Genomic DNA, 23,078 nt, shown 5'->3' on the forward strand with positions numbered 1-23,078 from the left:
GCTGCAGCGTAAGCCAGCAGCAACAGCTCCAATGAAACCCCTAGCCTGGAAACCTCCATATGCTGTGGGTGCAGCCCTAAAAAGACAAAGAAGACAAATAAATAAATAAATAAATAATAAAAATAAAAACAAAAATAAAAAACTTCCAAAAAACATGGCATTTCCACCATGGTGCAGTGGGTTAGGAATCCGACTGCAGTGGCTTAGGTCATTTTGGAGGTGTGGGTTCAGTCCCCAGCCCAGCATGGTGGGTTAAAGCATCCGGTGTTGCCACAGCTGCAGCATGGCTGATTCAATCAGCTGGCCCAGGAACTTTCATTTGCTGTGGGTGCAGCCCACAAATTTAAAAACAAACAAAAACTTTCCAAAAAACAAAAATTCAGGACCAGATGGCTTCACAGGCAAAATCTATCAAATATTTAAAGAGTTAACACCTATTCTTCCGAAAATATTTTACGAAATTGCAGAGGAAGGAACACTTCCAAGCTCATTTTATGAGGCCACATCACCCTGATACCAAAACCAGATGAAGATATCACAAAAAAAGAAAATTATAGGCCAATATTATTGATGAATATATAGAGCAAAATTCCTCAGCAAAATACTAGCAAACAGAATCCAACAATGCATTATAAAGATCATACACCACGATTAAGTGGGATTTATTCCAGGGATGCAAGGATTTTTTAATATCTGCAAATAAATCAGTGTGATACACCACATAAGCAAACTGAAGAATAAAAATCATATGATCATCTCAATACATGCAGAAAAAGCTATTCACAAAAATTCATCATCCATTTATGATAAAAAAAAAAAACCCTCCTGAAGGTGGGCATAGAGGGAACCTACCTCAACATAATAGAGGCCATATATGACAAACCCATAACCAGCATCATTCTCAATGGTGAAAAGCTGAAGGGATTTCCTCTAAGATCAGGAACAAGACAAGGATGCCCACTCTTGCCACTGTTATTCAACATAGTTTTAGAAGTCATGGCAACCAAAGAAGAAAAAGAAATAAAAAGAATCCAAATTCGAAAAGAGGTAAAACTGCCACTGTTTGTAGATGACAGGATACTAAATATAGAAAATTCTAAAGATGCTTTCAGAAAACAACTAGAGTTCATTAATGAATTGAGTAAAGTCGAGGATACAAAATTAATACACAAAAATGTCTTGCATTTCTATACACTAACAACAAACTATCAGAGAAATTAAGAAACAATTCCATTTACCATCTCATCAAAAAGAATAAAATACCTAGGAAGCTACTTACTTAAGGAGGCAAAGACCTGTACTCAGAAAACTATAAGACACTGATGAAAGAAACAGAAGATAACACAAACAGATGGAAAAATGTACTGTGATCTAGGATTGGAAGAATCAACATTGCCAAAATGACTATACCACCCAAGGCAATCTACAGATTTAGTGCAATCCCTACCAAATTACCAATGGCATACTTCAAAGAACTAGAACAAAATATTCTAAAATTTGTATGGAAATACAAAAGACTCTGGATAACCAATGCAATCCTGAGAAAGAAAAATCGAGCTGGAAGAATCAGGTTCCCCGGCTTAAGAATATAGTATAAAACTACAATCATCAAAACAGTATGATATTGGCACAAAAACAGAAATACAGATCAATGGAACAGGATAGAAAGCCCACAAATAAATCCATACCCCAACAGTCAACTCATCAGTGACTAAGGGGACAAGAATATATAATGGAGAAAAGATAGTATCTTCAGTAAATAGTGCTGGGAAAACTGGACAGCTACATGCAAGAATGCAATTAGAACATTCTCTAACACCATACACAAAAATAAACTCAAAATGGATTGAAGACCTAAATGTAAAGTCGATACTATAAAACTCTTAGAGGAAAACATAGGCAAAACACTCTTTGACATAAGTCGCAGCAACACATTTTTGTCTTTTTTTTTTTTTTTTTTTTTTTTGCCATTTCCTGGGCCGCTCCCTTGGGATATGGGAGGTTCCCAGGCTAGGGGTCCAATCGGAGCTGTAGCTGCCAGCCTACGTCAGAGCCACAGCAATGAGGGATCCGAGCCTTGTCTGCAACCTACACCACAGCCCACGGCAACGCCAGATCCTTAACCCACTGAGCAAGGCCAGGGATTGAACCCGCAACCTCATGGTTCCTAGTCGGACTGATTAACCACTGGGCCACAATGGGAACTTCCCACATTTTTGGATCCACTTCCTAGAGTAATGAAAATAAAAACAAAAATAATTAATTGAGTTAATTAATTTTGAGTTAATTAAATTTAAAAGCTTTTGCACAGCACTGTAAACCAACTATGACGGAAAAAAATCAAAATCCTTAAAAAAAAAAAAACTTTGCACAGCAAACCATAAACAAAACAAAAGGACAACTTGCAGAATGGGAGAAAATCTTTCTAAACAAAGTAGCCAACAACGGATTAAGCTCCAAAATATGCAAACAACTCATGCAGCTCAATATCAAAAAACATCCCAATCAAAAAATGGTCAGAAGATCTAAAATAGACATTTCTCAAAAGAAGACATACAAATGGCCAAAAAACACATGAAAAGATGCTCAACATTGCTAATTATTAGGGAAATGCAAATCAAACTTATAATGAGGTGTCACCTTACATTGGCCATCATCAGGAAGTCTACAAACAGGAGTTCTTTGTGGCACAGTGGATAAAAAGATCAGGCATTGTCACTGCAATGGCTTGGGTTCGTGCTGTGGCACAGGTTAGATCTCTGGTGCAGGAACTTCCACATGCTGCAGGAACAGTCAAAAAAAAAAAAAAGTCTACAAACAATAAATGCTGGAGAGGATGCAGACAAAAGGGAACCGTCCCACATTGTTGGTAGGATTGCAAATTGATATAAACACTATGGAAAACAGTATTGAGGGTCCTCAAAAAAAAAAAAAAAACTAAAAATAGAATTACTATGATCCAGCAATCCTACTTCTTGGCATCTATCCAGAGAAAAACCACAATTTGAAAAGATACATGTACCGCAGTTTCATTGTGGTCTTATTTATAATAGTCAAGACAATGGAAACAACCTAAATATTCACCAATAGAAAAGATAAAGAAGTTGTGGTACATATATGCAATTGAATATTACTTAGCCATAAAAAAAGAATGAAATAATGTCATGTACAACAACATGGATGGACACAGAAATTATCATACTAAGTGAAGTAAGTCAAGGACAGACATCGTAAGATATTTATTTGAGGAATCTAAAAAGAAGGATACAAATGAACTTATGTACAAAATTGAAACAGACTCACAGACTCATGGTTACCAAAGAGGAAAGGTCAGGGGGAGGATGGACTGGGGGTCTGGATTGGCATATGCACACCATTGTTTTTTTTTGTCTTTTGTCTTTTTGTCTTTTGTTGTTGCTATTTCTTGGGCCGTCAGGCGGCATATGGAGGTTCCCAGGCTAGGGTTGAATTGGAGCTGTAGCCACCGGCCTACGCCAGAGCACAGCAACGCAGGATCCGAGCCGTGTCTGCAACCTACACAACAGCTCACGGCAACACCGGATCGTTAACCCACTGAGCAAAGGGCAGGGACCGAACTCGCAACCTCATGGTTCCTAGTCGGATTCGTTAACCACTGCGCACGATGGGAACTCCCGCATATGCACACCATTGTAATGGAAAAGAATGTCAATGAGGACCTGCTGTTAGCACAGGGAACTCTACTTAATATTCGGTGATAAGCTATAAGGGAAAAGAATCTAATAGAGAATGGTTATGCATATATGTATACCTGAATCACTTTGTTGTACAGGAGAAATTATCACAACATTACAACTCAACTACAGTTCAATAAAGCTTTAAAAGAACAACAACAAAAATTTATATAGTATTTCTGCTACCCTGTAGTATTAGACTCTGCACCTGATTTTTGCTCTATCAGCCCTGAGGCTTACAAGAAGTAAGAAGATTTTCCCCTCAACCATAAAAATTTGTGGCCTCTGACCATGCTTGAGCTTGTCATTTTCTTTCCTTAAGCTCTTGGACAGTTCAGAGGCTTCAAAAAGTCAGAAAACTTGTCATTGCTACTGCCATTGTGGCTGTCACAGTCACCCCACACCCACGAAGCTGGTAAGTGGACTCCTTCAAAGAGCCACTAAAGCTAGAGCTTTTTGCGACCTCAAAGGGCACAGAAAGATGGCTCTGCCTCCTACCTGCCTTCCAAACTCCCATCAGTGTGCCACATTGGGGGAACTTAAATCAAGGAAAATGCAGTGTTTAGCCATTGATATCCTGTCATACAGGGGGTAGAAAAGAGAAGTGGGAAAGGACTCCTGGAGTCAATGGCCAATAGGTAATGTGTACCTGAAGTCCACCTTGGGACCACCTCTCTTACTCACCCTAGCTAGGATGCTGAGGTACAGACTCTTGGTTCTAATTCTGGCTCCTCAGCTTACTAGTTGTTACTTCTCTGTGCCTCAGGCCTGTTTTCTCATCTGTTAAATGGGCATAATAATGGACCTACCTTGCAGAACTGTTGTGAGGTAAGTCCTCAGCACTCCTCAGTCATTTGGTCGAGGCACCAGTATTACTTTGGGAAGGTGTCATAGTCCATTAGGTGAGTAGGTTTTTTTTTTTTTTTTTTTTTTTTTACAAATCTGGGATTTCTGGTAAGAACTTTGGTCGAAACCTCCAGGAGGTTGCGCGGGGAGCAAGTGGCTCTAACTGATGGACTGGCTGGTACAAAGGCTGGCAAGTATCGTTGAATGAATGGATGGATGGCTGGAAACAGACTGAAGGGAGATTATGCCAGCAGACCTCTTCATTCCCAGCCTGGTGAATGTGAGGAAGAGGCAGGGTGCTTTGGTGGTTAAGAGTAATAGAATCCTGCTTTGTTCTGGGACAGTTAATTTGCTCAGTTTCTAATGTAAAATGGAGCTGATGACATCCTTCCCCGCAACGCCGTCCCAAATGTTGCGTTGAAGAGCCCAGTTCAGGGAGCGCCCGCCACGCAGTGGGCCTCGGAGACCTCAAGGTCCTCCCCACATCCCGGCGGACTGATCCCGCCACGGGGGCCGGAAGCAGCATGAGAAGACCAGGTCAGGCCGCAGGGACCCGGACGCGCTCTACCGCGCAGCAGCGGCCGGCGGGTGCCCAGCAGGCTCCGCACTGCCGCCCGCGGGAACTCCGGGTGCAGGCGCCAGTGGCGCGCGATCCCGGAGCCTGCGCGGACAAGTGCTGACTGGTGCGGGAGGGGCCCGTGCGGCGGGGGAAGAAGGCGGAGTCCGCGGGGAAAACGAAACTGAGAGTGAGCGGCCCAGATCCCACCAGGCTTCACAGACTGCAGCAGCGCGGGTGAGTGGCGAGGGGCCGACAACCAGGAGCCACAAGGGCGCTCGCCATCCTGCATCCCCAGCCTGGGACTGGACCCTGGTAAGACCCCTGACCCCTGAGCCGCTGCATTGGGAGCGCTGTCCGAGGCCTTAGGTGGGGCGTTTGCTGAATTTGGGGAGGGACTATGCAGCGCGGTGGGAACCAAAGCCATTCATCTCCCGCGAAGATCTTTTTAGCAGAGCAAGTAATCACTTGCCCAGACGCAGGCTGGGGGCAGGGACAACCAGTGGAAAACGAAAAAGCCCCATCCTTGAGAGACAACAGATGGGAGATACGGAGGCCTGAATTGCCCAAAAAATTGGCTAAATAATCCCTGACCAAAAGTCTTTTGCCTGGACTGTCGCAACTGTTTCCCAAAAGCCCATCTTTAGCCCCCCCCCCCCAGCTCCAACTCCATTCCCACCCCCACCCCCGCACCGCCTCTCAACACCACGGGAACCTGACTTCACGTCCGAACAAGACAACCCCTTTCTGCTCCCCAGTAGCTTCCCATCTCATCAGAATCCCACACAGTGTTTTTTAGTGCTCCTTCCATTCTTGACCACGCAGGCCTTTTTGATGTTCCTGGAGCACAGCTCAGCACTATCTGCTGCCTCTAGGCCTTTGCACTGCCTGTGTCTTCTTGGAAGGTTCTTCTTCCAGATACCTGTGTGGACCAGTCCTTCGTGTTATTCTCACTTCCTCCAATATCACTTTATCAGAGCAGCCTTCCAGGAACAACCTGCATGTGAAAGAAGCCCCACTCTTCCCTTGCTGTCCCCCTTATTCTGCCTTGGTTTTCAATATAGTACTTATCATCCTGTGACACTTTTTATTGGGTTTGTCCATATGCCTCCACTAGTAAGTTCACAAGAGTAGGGTTTTGTTCACTAGTATAACCTAGTACATAATAGATATTCCTTATGTCTTTATTTAATGAGTGGTAGTTAATACATTCTCTTTTGAGTTCCAGAGTATGAGACCCGCCAATCAGAAGTTAAGAGACTCCCTGCTGTCCCTTAGGAACTTAGAATCTTGAGCAGTTTATGCCCTTGTTCTTCTCTTTCCGTATTTGAACCTGAAGATCCGTAACACTGGATGTGTAGTTTATTCATTTAATTCATCAGGTACTAGTTGAATGTTGTTTGTCAAGCAGTGTTCAGACCCTGGAGGGGGCTTGACCCGTAAGTGTTCACAGTCTGCCGTAAGGGAATCAAGGCACAGGCAAAGTAACTTTTGGGCAAGAGTAAGATGGACACATAACATTTTTAGTGATTATGATGGAATTTTCTTTTAGGAAAATGGTAACATATATTCAAATGAGATGTAGTTGAAAGGAAACCTGCTGTTTCTTTTTTTCCAAACTCATAAGTACTTATTTCAAACAGGCCAATTGAGCACCTTATTGGTTTACACCTATGTTTTGCTTAAATTCAAACTGGCTTGTCATTTTGAACATCAGCAGTTATGTAGAGGTAAAAGTTCTGTGGATTTAGGGCATTCCATGGAACTTTGGTTTAAATAATTGCTAAGGACTCTTCCATAACTGGTGTTCTGAGATCTATGGCCTCCTGCAATTGGATGCATGGTCTCATGGTTGTGACTAAACTAAATGACACTTTGGTTCCTAAAAATAATGACACAGCTGCAGATCCTTATCTGAAACCCTTAGGTCAGGTATGTCCTGGTACTCAGGGACTTATGGATTTTTTAAAAACTAGTAAGTAATTTAATGCTCTTAGAGTGGAGCAGCAGTCTATCATAAAACATTTCTGCAGTGAAATGTATAAATGTTGTCTGCAGACAACAAAGTGTGGTAAAGACTCTAAATAACTCATGTTAGTTCAGGTCTAGATGGGGGGCTACACACTGACCGAAACCAAATCAAATGAAAATAAAGTAAACCTCAGTTTTCAGTGCTTTTTGGAATTGGGGATTGTAGGCCAGGAGCACCACTCACTGAGGGGCATTGCTGTGGGAGACCCTGCTGGATGCTTTTTGTCTGATTGACTCTTCACAACAACCTGTGAATCAGGTGTTTTCATTCCTCTTTTCTGGTCACAAATTAAAGGTTAAGAAAGGTGCCTATCTCAGATCTATGTGGCTTGACAGCCTAGCTCTCTCTATAACACTAAGTGGTGTTGCAAAGATGGTGCCTTTGCTCAGATCTAAGCCCTTCCAGCCACCAGCATTGCTCCCCTAAACCACTGCAGCAGCCTCGACTTAGTCTCCTGACCTCTACTCATGCTCTGCTTGTTTTTTCCACAACTGCCCCCATGCTCTGTTCTCTGCATAGCATCAGATTGATCATTAAAGACATAAATCCAATCACATCACCCCTGTGCTGAGAACCCTCAGCTTCCCATTACAAGTGGAATAACATCCACAGTTCATTCATGGTCTGTGTGCTGTGGCACCTGCCTCCCTCTCTGACTCACTTCCCACTTGCTCCCCTTGTTCACTGTGCAGCAGTCTCCTTGGCCTTTTTGCTATCTCTCCAGAAGCCATCATGGTGCCCGCCTTAGGGTTTCCTCTGCCTGAGATGAACCCCCCCCCCATATCTAAGTGTGATGGGCTTTCTCATCATCTAGGCTTGATTTAAATATTGCCTCCTAAGAAGGGCCTTCCCTGACCGCTGTATCAAAGCATCTCCCTCATATCTCTGCCCCTACCTACTAAATGCCCCTGTATCATTTCATTGTAGCACTTCCAGCCATCTGGTCATCATATACCCACTCCTATTATTTGTTTTTGGACGTTGTCTTCTTTGTTTCTTCAGTGGAGTGCAGGTAAGGACTTGATTTGTCTTGCTCACATATGGACACCAGTGTTGGAACAGTGCCTGACACTTGCTAAGCATTTGCTGAATGAATGAAGAAAGGATGCACAGAAAACAACAGATGAGAAAAAGAGAGACAATGAGGTTTAAGATGGAGTGCTTAATTTTAGTGACTCAATCTCTCATTTCCCTATATGCCATCCAGGTGTTCAGAATTTACCACTTGCCACTGGGTGGCAGTGATACAGAGATGAGTAAGACATAGAGCTGGCTCCCCAAAGAGCTCACTGACTAGTGTAAAAAGCAGTCAGCACTATGATGGGAGCTGACAAGGGGTGGCAGGCCCATGTAGAGGTACTAGCTGCTCCCTCAGCTTCAAAAGAAGTATATATTGTTCCCACAGATGAGTAGGAATTTCCTAGTAGACAAAGGGTATAGGTATTGGGAGAGAAAAACATGTGACAAGTCATGGAGATGATGGAGATGTACAGATACTTTGGTATTCATTTATTCATCATTGAGCCTCTATGATAAACCTACTCCCTTCGCTCTTGTTGCTCATGGTCTCTTTTGGAAGACAGTGCGTTAAATTAGCAATTGCAATAAAGGAGACAAGGGCTGTGATAGATCATCAAACCAGGACCTCTTCTAAAGTGTCTGGGAAGGAATGTTTGACTTGAGATCTATAGGATGCAGGAGTTGGCCAGACAAAAGCCAGGCAGAAGGGTCATATCCAGAGCCTCTCAGAGAGGAGTGTGTTGGACAGAAGCAGTTGGGAGCCAGAAAGAGTTGCTAGTGGAGGCATTCTTTTCAGAATGATCATTGTGTAGGTGGAATTTAAAGCCACAAGCCTCAAGGTGATCAGCAGGGTAGTGAGAATAAGTAGAGCAGAGAGATCTGAGAACTGGACCCTGAGATACTACAATATTTAAAAGAAGGGGAGATGAAGAGGAACCAGGAAAGGAGACAGAAGGAGTAGCTTGTGAGAAGGGAGGGAGACCAGGAGAGGGTGGTGTCTTAGGTGTCCAAGCTAAGAAGGGGACAGGAGGGAGAATGGAATGAGCAACCATGTCATATGTTGATTATGAGTCAGGTAGACAGGGACTGAGAACTGACAAATGACTACTAGTTTTAAAGTTGGGGAAGCTATTGGTGACCTTAAGAAGAACAATTGTGGTGGTTTGTGGGACATGCATGATTGAGTTGATGTTTAAAAAAACATTACGATATGGCTGTTTTAAAAATGGAAAATAACAAGTGTTGGTGAGGATGCAGAGAAATTGGAACCTTTGTGCATCACTAGTGGAAATAAAATGCTATAGCCACAGTGAAAAATAGTTTGGCAGTTCTTCAAAAAGTTAAACATAAAATTACCACGAGATTCAGTGACTCCACTTCTAGGTATAGACACAAAAGATTTGAGGGTAGGATTTGAACAGATATTTGTACAGCAGTGTTCATATCGGTGTTATTCACAATGACCAAAAGGTTGAAATAACCCAGATCTTCGTCGACAGATGAATAGATAAACAAAATGCAGTATATCCGTACAGCAGAATATTATTCAGCCTTAAAAAGGGAGGAAATTTTGACACATTCTACAACGTGGATGATCCTTAAGGACATATACTAAGTGAAATACGCAGATGCAAAAAGACGGATATTGTATGATTCCACTTATATGAGGTACCTAGAATAGGCAGATTCATAGAGATATAAAATAGAATAGCAGTTACTAGGGGCTTAGAGCAAAGGGAAATGAAAAGTTATTGTTTGTTTTGTTTTTGTTTTTGTCTTTTTTTGGGCAGCACCCGTGGCATATGGAAGTTCCCAAGCTAGGAGTCGAAATGGAGCTTCATCTGCCACCTACGCCACAGCCACAGCAACGAAGGATCTGAGCCGCATCTGTGACCTACACCATGGCTCATGGTAACACTGGATCCTTAACCCACTGAGCGAGGCCAGGGGTTGAACCCACATCCTTATGGATACTAGTCAGGTTTGTTACTGCTGAGCCATGGTGGGAACTCCCGAGAAGTTATTGTACCGACTTTTTGTTTGGGAAGATGAAAAGAGTTTTGGAGGTAGATGGTGATGATGGCCTTCCAACATTGTGAAAATGCTTATTGTCCATGAACTGTGCACTTAAAAATGGTAAAAAAAAGGGGGGGGCAGTAAATTTCGTGTTATATATATTTTACAACAATGAAAAAACAAGTTTTGTTTCGCTTTTGGTTTTTTTGACTGCACCTGCAGCTTATGGGAGTTCCCAGGCCAGGGATCACATCCTAGCTGCACTTGCTGCTTATGCCACAGCTTCAGCAATGCTGGATCCTTAACCCATTGCACCACAGGGGAATTTCCGAAAACAGTTTTAAAAAATCTCAATGGCTGCAGGATAGAGAAGGAATTGCAGAGGCTGCAAGAAACTGGTTCTAAGGTTCTTGCAGCAGTCCAGGACCGAGATGGTGATGGCTAGAACCAGGATGGTGACTATAGCCCTGGTGAGAAGTAGAAGGCTTGGGGGTAGAACATAGGTATAGATCAGAAGGTAGGGAAAGGGCATGTCAAGGATGCCTCCCAGATTGCTTTCAGATATGGATGGACAGTGGAGTCATTTGCTAAGAAAGGAAACTCCAGACCAGTTTGAGGGAAGATTGTAACTGCAATTTTGGATCTTTTGAGTTTAGAAGTCATTTTGAGATGTCCAAGTAAAGAGATTGGATAGAGAGATCTGAAACTCAGAGAGGGGTTCATAAACTATACATAAACTTTAGAGTTAATGATAAATAGATAATCATTGAAAGAAATTACCTTGATGAGAAAATATAGAATGAAGAAAATAGGGTCTTTGGACCAAGCCCTGGGAGAATTCCAGCATTTAAAGGCTGTGAAGATTAAGGGTGTTAGAAAGGAAGTTTGACCATGAAAGAAGGAAAATCAAGAGCTTTCTAATAAGAAATGAGAAGTCAACAGGCTCTGCTTTCTGTCTGTATGGATTTACCTATTCTGGATGAGTCACATCTATGGAATCATACAACATGTGACCTTTTATGTCTGACTTCTTTCATTTAGCATGGTTTTGACATTTAGCCATGTTGTAGCATGTTTCAATATTTCATTCTTCTCATGGTTGAATACCATTCCATGTGTGGATGTACGATGTTTTGTTTACTCTTCATCAGTTGAGAGATACAATTTGGAGGAGTTCCACCTTTGGCTATTGTCGATAGTGCTGTTGTGAGCATCCCTGCTTAAGTATCTGAAAACCTGTTCTTCAGTTCTTTGGGTCTACATCTAGGGGTGAAATTGCTGGGTCGTATGATAATTTTAACTTTTTGAGGCACCACCAAATTATTTTCTATAGAGGCTGCACTGCTGTACATTCCTGTCAACAATGTATGAGGTTTCCAGTTTCTCTACATCATCACCAACACATTTATTTTCTGCATTATTATTATTATTATTATTACTATTATTATTATCAGCCTAGTGGGTGTGAAGTGGTATCTAGTTGTGCTTTTGATATGCATTTATCTAATGACAGATGATACTGAATACTTTTTCATGTGCTTTTTGGCCATGTGTATGTCTTCTTCGGAGAAACATCCATTTAGTCATTTGCCTGTTTTTTAACTGTCTTTTTGTTGTTGAGTTGTAAAAGTTCTTTCTATATTCTGGATACTAGACCTTTATCAGATATATTATTTTAAAATGTCCCTTTATGTAGATTGTCCTTTCATTTTCCTCACAGTGTCCTTTAATATACAAACAGTTAAAATTTTGGGGGGCCGTGCCCATGGCATGTAAAAATTCCTGGGCCAGGGATCCAACCCGTGCCACAGTAGTGACAGCACTGGATCCTTAACCCACTGTGCTGCAGAGGAACTCCCACTTTTGAATTTGATGATGCCCATTTTGTCTCTGTTTTCTTTTGTTGCTTGTGCTTTTGCTGTTGTAGCTAAGATTACATTGTCAAATCTAAGCTTGACAACATTCGCGCTAATGTTTTCTTCTAAAGTTTTATAGCTTTAGCTCTTATATTTAGATTCTATTTGCTTTAGTTTTTTTTGTTTGGTTGCTTTTTTGCTTTCTAGGGCTGCATATGCAGCATGTGGAAGCTCCCAGGCTAGGGGTCAAATCAGAGCTGCAGCTGCAGCCTACACCACAGTGACAGCAACCAAGCCATGTCTTCGACCTACACCACAGCTCATGGCAATGCCACATCCCCTACCCACTGAGCAGGGCCAGGGATCGAACCCACATCTTTGTGGATACTAGTCAGATTTGTTTCTGCTATGCCACAATGGGAGCTCCTGTATGCTTTAGATTTTGTTTACATAAACTGGGGCCATAATTTACCTACCAGGTAAATTGTCTTAAAACTGACTTGTTCAAATTTCAAAAGGGGGATTTGGGGCATTTCGTAGGAGAATCCATGTCCATACAACTAAATCCTTCATGATTTCATAAACTTCACTTTATGTACTCTCAATCCTTATCTTCTCAACATGAAGAATTCTAATTCAATTCCTGCAGGCTTTTAACCTTCTCACGCACTTAAGACTCAGTGGAAGCAGAAAGCAAAGTTAAAGAGGAGGACTGACTGTTTTTTTTTTTTGGACAGTTGAGTTTTGAAAGTAGAAAATTTTGGAGGAGTTCCCCTGTGGCAAGCAGAAACACAATCCGACTCGGAACCATGAGGTTGTGGGTTTGATCCCTAGCCTTGCTCAGTGGGTTTAGGATCCGGTGTTGCCGTGAGCTGTGGTGTAGGTCGCAGATGCAGCTTAGATCTGGCATTGCTGTGGCTGTGGCTGTGGCTGGCAGCTGTAGCTCCGATTTGACCCCTAGCCTGGGAATGCTGATGGTGTGGCCCTAAAAATCAAAAAAAAAAAAAAAAAAAAAAAAAGAAAAAGAAAGAAAATTTTGGAGAAATTAGCTTGACTGTGTAGTCCTTGAGAGAAAAAGAAAGGTTTTGTAAGAAAGTTTTCTCTGAACTTATGTGGGGCTGAGATCAGTCATATAAAGAAGAGTCATCTTACCCTTTTTTTTTTTTTTTTTTTGCTTTTTTTTGGCTGCACTCACAGCATGCAGAAGTTCCTAGGCCTGGGATTGAACTGTCACAGCAACAGTAACCAGAGCCACAGCAGTGACAATGCTGGGTCCTCAACCTGCTGAGCCACCGGTGAACTCTCGTCTTACCCTGTTTTGTGTCTTGAACTGGATTGGGGAAAACAGATTAAATATATTCTGAGTGTATCACCTCTTTCAATCATCTCTTTTATTGTAGTTTACTGGAGAAAGAAATGGCCAGTGGTCGTTCACCGTGTTTCTACATAGAAGAACTTAATAAATACCAACAAAAGAACGATGTCATACTTAAGTATCGTGAACTGTGTAAGACAGGACCTGCACATAACTTGAGGTCAGTTGCTATTAAAAAAAAAAAAAGGTATATCCCTATAAAATAAAAACTGGGAGAATGGCAACTCTGGCACAGTTTTGAAGTCAGTTCTTTAGTTTGAGAACAAAGTTGCCAGAGAGTACTATGAGAGTCCTCTTAATGTAAAGTGGTAACTTCTGAGGACTCTAGAGAAAAAAGGGTATAAGCCTTTCCTTGCTTCCAGATGATATGCTCTTTTGCTGTTTGGGGGGGTGACTGCTTAAATCCTAATGGATCATACGTTAAAATTTCCAAAGGTAGTCCTAGGAGGCAGTGGGGATTGGAACACTTGTTGTTAGGTAATGCATGAGTTTCATAATGTTTTGTGAATATTTCCTTTGCAATCAGGTTTACGTATCAAGTTGTAATAGATGAGAAAGAATTCCCCAAAGCTGAAGGTAGATCAAAGAAGGAAGCCAAAAATGCTGCAGCCAAATTAGCTTTTGAAATAATTAATAAAGAACACAAGGTGAGTAACTGCTTTTTTTTTTTTTTTTTCCCTAGTGAAAGGGAACTTACAAATATATTTTGTATTTTTCTCTTTGGCAAAATACCACCTACAGAATAAAGCCACGTACAAGTTCTTTTGCTTTCAGAAGTTTAATTCAGTGTTTTTTCCTGTCCCCATTTCTATAGAACCCTGAATGAGAGGAACACCTAGGAAAGAGTGGGCAAAACTGGGCAAAACCTATTCAGGGTGCCACAGCAGTGTTGTGCTCTAAGGAAACAGTGAGCAAAGCGCTAACTGGTTCTGGCAGGAGCCCCTTCTGCCAAATGAGTGGGAAAGGACAGAGATAGACGTGATCGTGATGTTGTATATGGAGGGCAGATGGTGAAGAACCAACAAACATGTAATTGTTGTCCCTGAAGATGAGAACAGAGCACAGAAAAAGCTATCGGAGGAGATTTCAGTAGAAAATATTTCCGAACTAAAGACCTGGCGGCAGATGAAAACAACTCAGCGACTCAGCAGAAACAGAAAAACACAAAACCACCAAGAACGACATCACCCCTTGTGAAAGTACTGAGCTCCAGGGATGAAGAATCCGACAAGCATCTAGGCAGAAGACATTAAAATGTAAAAATGAAAAAAGTGTCCAAGGCACATTAGAAACCAGCAGACAGTGGAGCAGCAGCTACAAAATGAGATAAGAAGTCATTTTACATGTAAAGCAGAGAGAGGACCATTCTTAGATGCTGAAAAGTTTGGAAAAGATACTCTCCTGGAAAATCTTAGTTGAAGATGTCACCCTTCTAATCAAAATTGAGAAAAATAAATCAGGCAAAAATCACAAACTCAGCAAATTATTAATGAGCCCAAAAAACAATTCAAGAAGGTAGAAAAAGAACAATAGAGTACCTTCTAAGGAGAAAATACAGTGATAACAATGAAGGGCAGAAGTTAATGTGAAAAAAAAAAACCCACAAAGAAATAATAAAGAAAATCAGTAAAACCAAATTTTTTTTTCTTTGACAAGGTTAATAAAGTAGAAAAATCTTGGACAAGATTTTGTCAGATTAAGAATTTTAAAATGGGGAGTTCCCGTCGTGGCGCAGTGGTTAACAAATCCGACTAGGAACCATGAGGTTGCGGGTTCGGTCCCTGCCCTTGCTCAGTGGGTTGACGATCCGGCATTGCCGTGAGCTGTGGTGTAGGTTGCAGATGCGGCTCGGATCCTGCGTTGCTGTGGCTCTGGCGTAGGCCAGTGGCTACAGCTCCGATTCGACCCCTAGCCTGGGAACCTCCATGTGCTGTGGGAGTGGCCCAAGAAATAGCAACAACAACAACAACAACAACAACAACAAAAAAAGAAGAATTTTAAAATGGGCAGATAACAGTGGAAGGAACGATGCTGTTATATTCCTATTCACCTGTTAAGTTGTGATCTAGGATATAGCTTTACTCAGTATTTGTTATTGTGTTCTTTGAGATTTATAAAGGGTAGAGCAAACCAGAAAGTGTTTTAGAATATTACCTGGATAAACAAGAAAGTTGACTGTTTTATTTTTCCTTATGCAACTATCAAAGAAAAAAATGGATGATTTATTTTCTCCTGTTTAAATTTATCCTTGTGGGAGTTCCTGCTATGGTACAGTAGGTTGGGGATCCTGTTGTCTCTGCAGCAGCATGGGTTTGATCCCCAGCCCAGTACACTGAGTTAAGCATCTGGCATTGCTTCAGCTGTGGCATAGGTTGCAGCTGCAGCTTAGATTCAGTTCCTGGCCCAGGAAAATTCCATGTGCTATGGGTACAGCCAAAAAAAAAAAATTTATCCTTGTAGATTTTTTTTTCTGGTGGAGGAAGGTATATACTTACACTTTTATTAAAGTATGACAGTAGGGAAATCCACAAAATCCAAATTGTCTTCCAAATTTTTCATTTAGTAATTTTATGAGACAAAAAATAAAGAGTGAAATCTTGGTTATCATCTGTGTTAAAAAAAATTTTTTTTTTTTTTTTGTAGGCAAATAGTTCTTCATCACTGCCGACAGCAAATCCTCCAGATAGACAACTCACTGAGAATTACATAGGCCGTATTAATACGATTTCCCAAAAGAAAAACCTATCTGTAAATTATGAACCATGTGAACCGGGGGAAGATGGGCCTGAAAAGTGAGATGACATACTTTTTCTATTTTATTGTATCTAAGCAACAGAGCAGGCTTATTTTCATGTTTAGATTTCCAGAGATAGTTGTCCCTTTTGATACATTCTGCAGGGAGGGTTTTATATGAGTTAAAAGTAATTGGTCATCTTTGTAATTAAAATATTAAAATGCTTAATTCCTGAAGATGTGGCACCCGTATCCCATAACTGATCAAATCTGGGGAATCCTTGACTTCTTTTTTTTTTTTTTAATTTTTATTTATTTATTTATTTAGTCTTTTTTGCCATTTCTTGGGCCGCTCCCGCGGCATATGGAGGTTCCCAGGCTAGGGGTCTAATCGGAGCTGTAGCCACCAGCCTACGCCAGAGCCACAGCAACGCAAGAAAGATCCGAGCCGCGTCTGTGACCTCCACCACAGCTCACAGCAATGCCGGATCCTTAACCCACTGAGCAAGGGCAGGGATCGAACCCGCAACCTCATGGTTCCTAGACGGATTCGTTAACCACTGTGTCACGACGGGAACTCCAGGAATCCTTGACTTCTGAGGTATACCTGGATGGTTCAGTTTGTAGGACCCTAAGACAGGGCAGATGCTCCAGCTCCAGGGTTGTGAAGCCCTTCCCACCCCTGAGGTCACAGTGGCAGTGGCTTTGTGGAATGACTGTTTTTTCACTCTTAACGGATTAGAGAGCCATTTGTTCGCCCTTCACATTTGATTAAGCAGGTGTCACTCTCTAGACAAATGGCATGTATTAGATAGAACGGGTTTTTGCTTTGGACTGAGAGGAGACCAGGATTTGAGGGGTATGATGAGAGCATCAGTCAGATACTGAGAGTGTCACCAGTGAGCTAAGACTTTGGACATGAGGATGAAGAATAGATTGGAACTGGGAAAAGCAGAAAGCCAATGAGTCTGAGGGAGATTGTTTCTCAGTTTCTCAGCTACAACCAACATTTAAATAGGGTGGAGGGGGAAAAAAAGTCTAAGTGGGAGTTACCTGGTAATACAGCAGGTTAAGGATCCAGCATTGTCATTGTTGTGGTGTGGGTTTGATCCCTGGCCGGGGAACCTCTGTATGCCTCCGATGTCCCTCCCTACCCCCCGCAAAAAAGTCTAAATGGCAAATAGTCCACAAAACCACTTTAGGATACTGCCCTCTAAATTGACTCAGCTACTGATGTTTTCACCCTGATGGCTTTTAGGCCAGAACCAGGAAAAGGAAAATGTGATAGGATTCATTGGAATGAAATAGTTCAAAAGTGAATTCTGTGAGTCAGTCTCAATAAATTAAGAGGCTATTTGGAGTTCCCATCGTGGCTCAGCTGTAATGAACCCGATGAGGACATGGGTTCGATCCCTGGCCTCACTCTGTGAGTTAAGGATCCTTTGTTGCCATGAGCCGTGGTATAGGTTGCAGATGTGGCTCAGATCCTGCATTGCTGGGGCTGTGGTGCAGGCCGGCAGCTACACAGCTTTGATTCAACCCCTAGCCTGAGAACTTCCATATGCCATAGGTGAGGCCCTAAAAAGACTAAAAGAAAAAAGAAAGAAAAAATTGAGAGGTTATTTTATTACCCTGTAGGTCACTCACCTGTTTGGTTCCCTTGAATTAAGAGCTTTGACATTTGATTGCTAAAACATAGAAGTCTACTTAGGGGGTGCCTAACAAAAATAAAAGCTATAGAAATGATCTGGACACTCATCCAAGCTTCCTAGTTTTTCCTTCACAGTCTAGTGGGAAAGACTTACCCTGGTAGGGTGTGTTTCCCTCTATGGCAAATAATACTGGAATAATTCTGTAGCACTATGTGGTAACTCCATGATACAAATTGCCATGTCAATGCTTTGCCACCTTAAATATAGTTCTTATATAATTGTCCAATCCTTGCCTAACCACAAGTGTCCTGACAGCATGGGGTGTCTGTGGGGATTTTCTTAGTTTTTTTTGTGCACACGAACAGGGGGCAGAAAATGCTGAAGTTAGAGCTGAAGTTAGGGATGAAGTTAGCTGAAGTTGCCCCTTCCCCATAAAACACTGTAATCTTATTATTTCTCCTCTATAAGCCTCACTTCCTTTACTGGCTCTTTCTTTCTAGTTGAACATCTCTGAAAAATTCACTGGATCTCTCTCTTCCTTCTCTACCTTCATATCTTTTGACTTTTAAGGAATTAAAAAATAAATCACCACTTAGTACCTTAATGCCAGATCTTTCAGTGAAGCAACAAAGGATTAGAAGTTGCCTGGAAAATACAAGGGGAAATGTCAGCCTATCTTGCTTATTCTAGCAAAATGGTCAGCCATCTCACTGAAGATTTCAATGAAAGAAGCTACGAACTATGAATTTACCTATTCAATTAGTTTTACATTTGGGTCGTTGTTAATGTGTGTTTTTTTCCAAGTCATAAGTTAGATGTACTGCTTTTTGGTATTAGAGTTAATCCTACTCTTCATCATTTCTCCTAGATTTCATTATAAATGCAAAATCGGACGGAAGGTATATGGTAGTGGTGTAGGATCCACTAAACAGGAGGCAAAACAATTGGCTGCCAAACAGGCTTATGAAAAGTTACAGTCAGAAAACTTTATGGTATGTACTGCCTTTGGATTTCATTTTTACATTTAAAAGTTCTCTCTGAAGTTGATTCGAGGTTTGATGGTATTTAGATGATGCCAAGACAGCCAATCACATAGCAAAAGGATTCCTCCACTGTATGTTCCACCAACAAGCCGTGAGCCGTGTGACCGCAAGGATCCAGAGGGATCATAGTTCTGTTGACAAACTCAGGGTTGCATGTTTCTTTTTTTAAATCCATATCAAACATCCATAAAAAAAATCCCGTAATTCTTTATGACTGTCAGTCTGGTAATGGGGAGAAATTCATGTGGTAATTTGTTCACAGAGACTCAGCCACTCTGGAGAAGTAATTTAGTTGTGCTTAAATTAACTCTTTCAGAATGCTGACCCACCATCCTCTAGTTGTCTCAGTACTGCGAGCAGTGACATCCAAAGCAGCTCTCCCACAACGAGCACATCGTAAGTGAACAAACAACTGGGTTATTTAACAAATTCACAGTGTAGCCTGAAAGTGCAAAATATGTTTAATGTTTAAGAAGGATTTAGAAAAAGTAGTTACTGATCAACAAAAAATAGGCAAAATTCATAAGCTAATAGTTCTCCCTTTTCTTGTAGGGCTTCAGAGTCAGCAACTGAAAATGGCTTCTCAGCAAATACGTCAGAAAGCAGTGATAACAGTGACAGATTAAACAATTCTGTCCTATCTCCAGTGGTACAGTATTTGTCTCTAAGCTTCCTAATTAATCTTATCTCCTTTGTTTCCTCATTTAAAAATGACCTCCGGTATCCAACCATAATTTTTCTACCTTTTTCTCATGTATTCTCTCTCTCTCTTTTTTTTTTTTTTTTTTTTTTTTTTTTTGTATTTTCTAGGGTTACACTCGAGGCATATGGAGGTTCCCAGGCTAGGGGTCTAATCAGAGCTGTAGCCGAGGGCTTCGCCAGGGCCACAGCAACGCCAGATGCAAGCTGCCTCTGAGACCTACATCACGGCTCACAGCAACGCCAGATCCTTAACCCACTGATTGAGGCCAGGGATCGAACCCACAACCTCATGGTTCCTAGTTGGATTCATTAACCATTGAGACATGACGGGAACTCCCTCATGCATGCTTACTAAATCAAAATATTTGGCAGTCTTTTCACTGTCTCTTTTTTCTTTCTTTCTTTCTTTTTCTTTTTCTTTTTCTTTTTTTAGGGCCACACTCATGGCATATGAAGGTTCCCAGAGTAGGGGTTGAATTGGAGCTACAGCTGCCAGACTATGCTACTGCCACAGCAACAGCAGATTTGAGCCACATCTTCAACCAACACAGCAATGCCAGAGCCTTGACCCACTAAGCAAGGTCAGGGTTGAATCCACAACTTATGGTTCCTATTTGGATTCTTTTCCACTGCACCACGACCGGAACTCCTTCTCCTTTCTTTATAAATTCCCATTCCTCATATGCAAAATTTTTCTACTCTTCACTCCCATCTTTCTCTCCCTACTCACTTTTGTATTTCATATATTCCAATGATCTGGCTTCAGCTTTTCTTTCAGTTGGACAGTACTTACATGGTTTATTAATAGAGTTCTGCTTCCATTTTATAAAACCAAAACTAAATTTAAAAATCAGATAATTTTTTTTTAATGGCTGCACTCTGAGGCATATGGAAGTTCTTAGGCCAGGGATTGAATCTGAGCCTCAGCTGCAATCTTATACATGCCTCTAACCCACTACCCTGGGTTAGGGATCAAACTTACACCTCCACAACAAGCTGAGCTGCTGCAGTCAGATTCTTTTGTTGTTGTCGTTGTTTGTCTTTTGTCCTTTTTTTAGGGCCACACCCGTGGTTTTTAGGTTCCCAGGCTAGGGGTCTGTGGAGCTGTTGCTGCCTGCCTACGCCAGAGCCACAGAAATGCCAGATCTGAGCCACGTCTGCAGCCTACACCACAGCTCATGGCAATGCCAGATCTTTAACCCATTGATCGAGGCCAGGGATCGAACCCACAACCTCATGGTTCCTAGTCGGATTCGTTTCCACTGAGCCACAGCAGGAACTCCTACAGTCAGATTCTTAACCCACTGAGCCACAGGGGGAACATCCAGATAATTTTTTGATGATTGGTGTTACCAAATATCCTATTTATAAATAACTACAAACAAATCAATGATAAAAAGGTAAGCAACTCAACAGAAAAAAATACAAAAGAGCTGAACAGGTAGTTCAGAGAAGAGATACCCAAAGGGGCAAAAAACATATGAAAAAATGCTTTGCTTCATAGTCATCAGGAAAATGCAAATCAAAAGAGCATTTAGGATTTCCCATCGTGGCACAGTGGTTAACGAATCCGACTAGGAACCATGAGGTTGCGGGTTCGATCCCTGCCCTTGCTCAGTGGGTTAACGGTCCGGCGTTGCCGTGAGCTGTGGTGTAGGTTGCAGACACGGCTCGGATCCTGCGTTGCTGTGGCTCTGGCATAGGCCGGTGGCTACAGCTCCGATTGGACCCCTAGCCTGGGAACCTCCATATGCCGCAGGAGCGGTCCAAAGAAATAGCAAAAAGACAAAAAAAAAAAAAAGAGCATTTAGAGGGAGTTCCTGTTGCAGCTCAGAGGTATCGAATCCAACTAGTATCCATGAGGATGTGGATTTGATCCCTGACCTCGCTCAGTGGGTTAAGGATCCATGAGCCAAGGTGTAAGTCACAGATACGTCTCAGATCTGGCCTTGCTATGGCTGTGGCTGGCAGCTGCAGCTCCAATTCAAGCCCTAGCCTGAGAACTTCCATATGCTACAGGTGCCTAAAAGGCAGAAAAAAAGGTACCATTTTAAACCCATCCTATTGACAAAATTTGAGTCTGGCAATTGTAAGCATTAACACAACTCTGTTCCTGTTATAGCTTTTATATGCTGCTGGTGGATATATAAATTGGTACAATCCTTTTAGGGAGCAATTTGGCAGCATGTAATAGAGTCAAGGGTGTGCCAGTCCTGCTGCCAAGCAGCTCTGTTCCTAGGTATGTATTCTAGAGAAACGTGCATATCTGTGCACAGAGAAACATGTATATGTGTTTTTTGCATCATTATTTGCGACAGGAAGAGATTGGAAAGAAATAATGCCCACTTACAGATGTCTATATTAATAATAATGTAGTCATCATGCAATACTGAAGCTGGCAGGTGATATGGTTTCAAGAAATCTTAGTCTAGAATTCCCTTGTGGTGCAGTGGGTTAAGGCTCTGACATCGTCCTTGCAGTGGCTTGGGTTGCTGCTGTGGTACATGTTCAGTCCCTGGCCCGGGCACTTCCATATGCCATGGGCGTGGCCAAAGAAAAAAGAAAAAGAAGTCTGATGCTCCACACTTTGTCAGCATACTAGAGTTGTAAGAGAACCATAAAACCTACCAGGATAAAAGTGAATATGAGTGAAGAAGAGCTACATGAAATTGATTTTTGAGAGCGATGTCTAAGATTCCTCTTTTTTGGCTAAATGTATAAGTTATTCATTTGTCCTCAAAATGAAAATATTTTAAACTAGATCCCTGGGCCCCTTCTGTGTCTTTATTAGCACTGAATAGTTGTGATGCACAACTTGCTGAGATCCGCTGGCCATATGCCATACCTGGAGAATCAGTACATGCCCTACAATTTGTCTGTTTTGTCCTTCCTACCATATCTGTCTGGTTTCTATAATTGATGAGAACATTGATATAGCCAAGTGCACTGAAAGCAGGGTTTGGTGAGAGCATATAAATTGATGAAGCTGTTAATCTAGGGACAGAAAAAAAAAAATGGTCGCAGAACCATCTAGAAATACAGGAGAAAGGATGGTGAGGAAAAGAAAGATGATTGATTAAATCATCTGAAACCATTTTCCATTTTCTTTTGTTATAGAATAGTTCTGGAAGTCATCCCCAGAGGGTACAAAGGTGAGTATCATTCTACATTGACCATGCTTCGGAATGCAGTTTTGTTTTAGACTTAGTCTTATTTATTAAGTCTTTGGTTTTTGTAGAGTATTGTCATGCCCTTATTTGAGTGAAGTTTCAGGAGTAGAAAGCATGACTAAGGCTCGCTGAAATCTTCAAAGATACAAACAAATCGTTTTAATTATATAGAGAAATCTTTGAACACACGCACACACTACATTGTAGACATAAAGGCCTGTGGGGGCATTGATAGAGTAATTGGTTAAGGGCATTATTTTGGATGAAGCTGACAAAGGAAGTGGGCTTGAGGAAGTGTTTTCAAGAGACAACAAGGTAGGGTTTATTTTGCAGACAAGCAGGTGGGGTAGAGATGGTGTCATCA

At 41.7% G+C, this 23,078-nt stretch overlaps 2 protein-coding genes across 3 annotated transcripts in view; one reads left to right on the forward strand and one right to left on the reverse strand.

Moving 5' to 3' along the window:
• CEBPZOS (CEBPZ opposite strand) overlaps window positions 1–4,656 on the reverse strand; it is a 58,942-nt gene extending 54,286 nt beyond the window's left edge. The window contains exon 1 of the transcript XR_002342779.1: window positions 4,523–4,656. The gene's annotated coding sequence lies outside the window, so the exon portion shown is untranslated. The remainder of the gene's footprint in view (window positions 1–4,522) is intronic.
• EIF2AK2 (double stranded RNA-dependent protein kinase) overlaps window positions 5,105–23,078 on the forward strand; it is a 55,713-nt gene continuing 37,739 nt past the window's right edge. The window contains 9 exon segments of one of the 2 annotated variants that reach the window (NM_214319.1): window positions 5,325–5,430; window positions 8,075–8,159; window positions 13,440–13,574; window positions 13,941–14,061; window positions 16,058–16,206; window positions 18,668–18,791; window positions 19,159–19,238; window positions 19,395–19,491; window positions 22,662–22,696. In NM_214319.1, coding sequence (NP_999484.1) covers window positions 13,456–13,574; window positions 13,941–14,061; window positions 16,058–16,206; window positions 18,668–18,791; window positions 19,159–19,238; window positions 19,395–19,491; window positions 22,662–22,696 — 725 coding nt within the window. In that variant the 5' untranslated portion in view covers window positions 5,325–5,430; window positions 8,075–8,159; window positions 13,440–13,455. 2 annotated transcript variants of the gene reach the window in all.

Source organism: Sus scrofa, chromosome 3 (assembly GCF_000003025.6).
Source record: "Sus scrofa isolate TJ Tabasco breed Duroc chromosome 3, Sscrofa11.1, whole genome shotgun sequence".
NCBI classification, from domain to species: Eukaryota; Metazoa; Chordata; class Mammalia; order Artiodactyla; family Suidae; genus Sus; species Sus scrofa.